The following is a 5485-nucleotide window of genomic DNA, read 5'->3' on the forward strand; positions in this document are numbered from 1 at the left end:
GCTTGCAGCAGAGAGCTGCAAAGCTCAGTGATCAAGTTGCTACAATTGCTGTTTGAAACAAGAAGTAACAACAAAAGGGGAATGTAAATATACTTTACTAACCATTTTGTACAACAGAATATTAAAAACTTATCTAAGTTTTTTTTTAAAAAAGGTTTGATGCTAGGTCGTAGAATAACATTTTAAGTTTATTTATCGATAGTATTAAGTACAGTAAAGTTTAGTCCTAACTAAACTAAAGTAAAAAACGTACACACGTTACAGTGTTCATTTATCTCTTTATCAAACTTAGGCCTAACATAAGTTAAAGATTTAGAAAGTACGGCCTATATACAAGTGGATTTACACATTTCGTTGTCTACGATTACAATTCGTTTGTATTGTGCTAGAAGTGTTATATCTAAAGAAGTACTGTTACGATAATGATACTAATTTGGCCGGAAATGTTTTGCTGGTCTCTGCTAGTAACCTAATATTACGTACTGAAAGTATAAAATGAAATGTATAAACAATAAAACTGGAAAAATATTTGTTGATTTCTAAACTTAGAGTCTCCGTTGATCAAAGAGGTTTTATTTTCATTAAAAACATTGGTGATAAAACAGAAAATACCTTAAATCAGAAATGATTTAAATTTAAAATTAGACCGACATTTTTATTTTCATGATAAATTTTATGCAAAAATATATCAACCTAATAACTCGTGCGAAGCAAGGTACTTTGTCTAGTACCTTAATAGCAGTAGAGTACAAAAAAAATAATTTAAATAGGAGTTTGATATGATTTTCATAAAGTTATATATAGGTCATTAAATTGGGTGTGGTACTACTATTATTACGCTGATTAAAATATATTATAAATAAAAGCCAGTTGTCTTTTGTGTGTGTGTAACGCTCATGTTATGAGTCATTTTTAATTTAAATTTGCACATTCTTATTGATTTTTTTGAGAGTTGACTTTAAAATGTTTTCATTTTCTCAATGTGTTTTTGTTTTTCTTTTATGATAAAGAGGTTAGTTTGATGTGAACAGATCTCCTCTGAAAAAAGGGGTGTGGGTCACCGAAGGGTCTTATAAAACTCCAACCCGTAAGTCGGGCAAGGCTACTTGTTGAGATAGTACACTGTAGTTTAGTCAAGGTTAAAAGTCAAACACACGCGAAATGCTTAATTTCGATATATGGTATAACAAATGATTCTTATCAAACTTACAAAATATATTAAACATATACTCACGATATCATATCCAGCTGGACATTCACACGGAATTGACGTTTTCAGAGGCTCCATACCAGGCACCGCCATTTTTGGATCTACATGGGAACAAAGCCAAGGACAGCCACGGATAGCGTGGTTGTTGTGTCCGAAGACAGGTCGTTTGATGCAATTCTTGTAGTTTCTAACCTTGCTGATGTTCAGAACAGGATGCATCATTGGGAGCTCTGGGTTGGGGTTGGAGTCGATAGTGTACCATGTTTCACAGTTGCCGCCAATGCTGTCCTGGAGAGGTTTAAGATGATATTGAAATGTCTTTTTTTTTATTTAGAATTTTACGATTTCACTACTTAAATGAATGCATCTCTTTCCCATATTGATCAATTTCAATATCAAATACAACTGTCAGTAATTTTGGATTTATATTAAATATAAAATAAAATGAAACTAACACTTCATATGTTATACTTATATTTTTATGTATTTAGTGTTTGTTTGTTTGTAATTAAGCACAAAGCTAAACAATGAGCTATCTGTGCTCTGCCCACCACGGGTATCGAAACCCGAATTCTAGCGATGTAAGTCCGCAGACATATCGCTGTGTTACTGGAGGGGCTTGTATTTAGTGAGTGGAGAAATGCTGTTATGTTTAGACTCCAAATTTCAAAATAAAACAGTAACGTTAAACGAGCCATTGTGAAGTTAAAAAGTTCTGTTGCTACTATTTGTTTGAAGTGAATGATTCTGGTAAGAACTACCCTAATATATACTATTCTTTCGTTCAATTGAAATTAAAGAAGCTTCTCACTTCATAAACGGCGAACACTTCAGGTAGTATGTCCTCCGTTTCTACGGTGTTGGGCCTAATCCTTTGAGACAACTGTTTTCCAAGGTTAACCTGTAGCAGACTTAGAATTCCTTTCTTAATGTTCAAGACCCAAGTTGATTCAGAACTGTCGACTTCAAAACTGATTATCTGTAAAGGAAATGTTTAATTTTATTTTCTAAGTAATGGTTTAGGTCGTTTGAAATACGAAACAAAAAACATATGTTTCTCAGGAGAACATCTAAAAGATCACCACGTCTATCGAAACCCGCTTTCTAATGGTGTATGTCCGCAGACATTCTGCTGTGCCACTGAGGGGGTATGAATATATTTAGCTTGTCGTAAATATTTTGAAGATCTTGGCGAGTTTTAAAAACTTCTAAGTTAGAGTTAGTGACCCTAATTCATTTGCTTTTATTAGATGTTCGTAAATTATTACTTTTTGAATAAAATATATTTTTTTCTTTCATTCTCCCAAACCTATTGCCATTAGTCTTAACTGGTGATAGTACTTGAAATAATTTTTTCAGTTTAAACCTTGTTAATAGAATTCTTATTATAAACCATAGACCTGTTGGTTTTAGGGGCTATCGTTTTTCGGCGTTTAAACCATAATATTTAGGTTGTATGACGTAATTAGAAAACTACTTTCTGGTAGTTTGAAATATCGATAGAGAAATTTCTGATAGAGTCATACTGTAAAGAATGAAGCAAATATTATTCCTAGTAACTGAAAGTTTCAACTTACCTTGACATACTTTTCAACAACTTCCGGGTGACAGAGTGAAAGTATAAGGTCGTCTTGGGTTTGTGGTTTATACAGATATTCTTCCCTTGTTTCATGTCTAGCGTAATTTAGATGAGGTATTACACAAACGTCTCGAACCAGTCTAGCGAAAGCCAAGCTTGTAGATCCCAGAAGAAGTCGATTTGATTTGACTTTCTGGAGTTGCATCAATTCCTAAGGAAAATTATGCAAGTTAGGCCTGAATCTATAGGTTATATACTTTGATTTAATGTCAGCTGGAAAATTATGCAAGTTAGGCCTGAATCTATAGGTTATATACTTTGATTTAATGTCAGCTGGAAAATTATGCAAGTTAGGCCTGAATCTATAGGTTATATACTTTGATTTACAGTCAGTTGTTCAGTATTCATCATGATTTTTTGTCAAAGAATTAAAGAGAAATTATATTTAATACTTCTGAATAATGGATATCTAAATCAATACAATGGTTGGTTGACAACTTCTTTCATTGGATATATATTTCAAGTTCCTTGCGAATTTATTGTATTGTTACTTACGTATAACAGATGAATCGTTTCTTCTCTCGGGTAAACGATATTCTTCGGCAGACCCTCGACAAGCTCACGAGCCTCGAAGTCGAGCACAAGTTCTTTCTCAATAAGGTATTTGATAATGACAACGGCATCATTGGTTCCACTTAGAGGAAGGGCATCTAAAAGCAGCTTCCTGTTCAAAAAAACAGAAAAGTTTTATCACGAATTAAATAATATCACGTGAAGGTTTTTGATATCCGTCGTTTATGTTATATACATCTAAAAAATAAAACTTTTTATCGTGTAAACGATATTACTGGTTAAATGATGGGAAGTGTAAATATAACATACTTATAGAAATGTCCAAAAAAAGTGTCTAAAAAGATATAAAACAAAACAATAAATAGGCTATTTACCTCATCACTTGCTCCCTTTCTGACACTTTGTACCTCTGTTGTGTTGGAATTACATCACGGATCAACTCATGAAGATCAGTAACCTTCAGAACAGACAGGGCTCTGACGAGTTTGATCACTTTATAAGAAACGACTTCTGATACTGACAAATCGGCACGGATTATATCCACAGTCAGGCTTTCCAGAATATTTCGGACCATATTCTTCATCTCTGTAGGACTGACAGGACTAAAAACGGATAGATAGGGAATGTCATAGTTCTCCTGAGTGGGAAGATAGTTTTCAGGGTAGGTTTTTAGTTGTTCTTCATGGTACGCTTTTTTCTGAAAATCATAGGGTCTCTTGAAGTTGCTGAATGGATCAAACTCATGGTGAAACACGGGCGACTGGGTGTATTTCCGCTCAGGGTACGGATAGGTTTTCTCCATAAAACGTTGTGGAAACGTAGGTTTGTAAGGTTCCGGTTCTGGAATGACGTTGTGAATGGTTTCTTGAGATTTGGGAAGCTCGAAGACCAAGCTGGTGTGTTTTATTGGTCGGTAGATTTCCGCAAAAATTTCTTGAGTGGGAACCACTGAACGAAGTGTCACATTTTGGCTGAAAGTACAGTTATCAATGCTGGATACAGATCGTTCTCAATGTGCACATTTTGTATTTACCATACGTTATCGTGAACTCATTTAATTCATTTGAACTACTTTTTTTGGTTCAAAGTACAATATCTTAATTTAATCTAGATGTAACTATATAATGCAACTTAATTCAATAGAAAAATGTTTTGTAAGATCGTTTAAAAATAATTTAACAAGAAATGTTTGCCTGGTCTTTTAATGCTCTCAAATAAAACACCAGGAATTAATTATTTATATTGTTGATTTAAACTTGTAAATAAAACACCAGTAATTATTTATATTGTTGATTTAAACTCGTAAGTAAAACACCAGGAATTATTTGTATTGTTGATTTAAGCTTGTAAATAAAACACCAGTAGTTAATTATATATATTGTTGATTTAAACTGGTAAATAAAACACCAGTAGTTAATTATTTATATTGTTGATTTAAACTTGTAAATAAAACACCAGGAATTATTTATGTTGTTGACTTAAACTATAATACTTACTGAGCAAATATAATTAGTTCGTCTCCATAAACATTGAAAACTGACTTTCCTTCACTCAGAATGCTTTCAATTACCAGATTGTTCGCTGTTCCGCTGATGTTGTATTTAGTAGACACGAAGGATTTTACGATGTCGTCGTCCTGGAAACGGATCTTTATTATTTATTTTATTAATACTAAAACTATATATAATATTTACATATATGTGAGTCAGTTTCTTTTGGTAAGATTCTGTTCGTCTTTGTTTTTAGCAACAAAACTATGCCCTGATATTGTTGTGTTAAGTACGTAAATAATACTTCATGAGGACTAACTTGAATTACTTTTTTATGTTATAATTTACGTATATATTTGTTTGTTTGTTTGTAATTAAGCACAAAGCTACAGAATGGGCTATCTGTGCTCTAAATAATCTACTTAGTGTAAACTTGATGTAAATAATCTACTTAGTGTAAACCTGATGTAAATAATCTACTTAGTGTAAAACTGATGTAAATAATCTACTTAGTGTAAACCTGATGTAAATAATCTACTTAGTGTAAACTAGATGTAAATAATCTACTTAGTGTAAACCTGATGTAAATAATCTACTTAGTGTAAACTTGATGTAAATAATCTACTTAGTGTA

The 5485-nt window shown here is 32.6% G+C and overlaps 1 protein-coding gene across 1 annotated transcript in view; it reads right to left on the reverse strand.

Annotated features, from left to right (window-relative positions):
- Window positions 1–4998, reverse strand: part of LOC106476703 — a gene marked incomplete at both ends in the record, with an annotated part of 13823 nt that extends 8825 nt beyond the window's left edge. The window contains 6 exons of the mRNA XM_022380495.1: window positions 1235–1498; window positions 2022–2189; window positions 2788–3000; window positions 3345–3513; window positions 3737–4333; window positions 4859–4998. Of these exons, the coding sequence (XP_022236203.1) occupies window positions 1235–1498; window positions 2022–2189; window positions 2788–3000; window positions 3345–3513; window positions 3737–4333; window positions 4859–4998 (1551 nt within the window). The remainder of the gene's footprint in view (window positions 1–1234; window positions 1499–2021; window positions 2190–2787; window positions 3001–3344; window positions 3514–3736; window positions 4334–4858) is intronic.
- Window positions 4999–5485: the final 487 nt, after the last annotated feature.

The sequence above is a fragment of the Limulus polyphemus genome, unplaced genomic scaffold (assembly GCF_000517525.1).
Source record: "Limulus polyphemus unplaced genomic scaffold, Limulus_polyphemus-2.1.2 Scaffold11286, whole genome shotgun sequence".
Classification (NCBI taxonomy): Eukaryota; Metazoa; Arthropoda; class Merostomata; order Xiphosura; family Limulidae; genus Limulus; species Limulus polyphemus.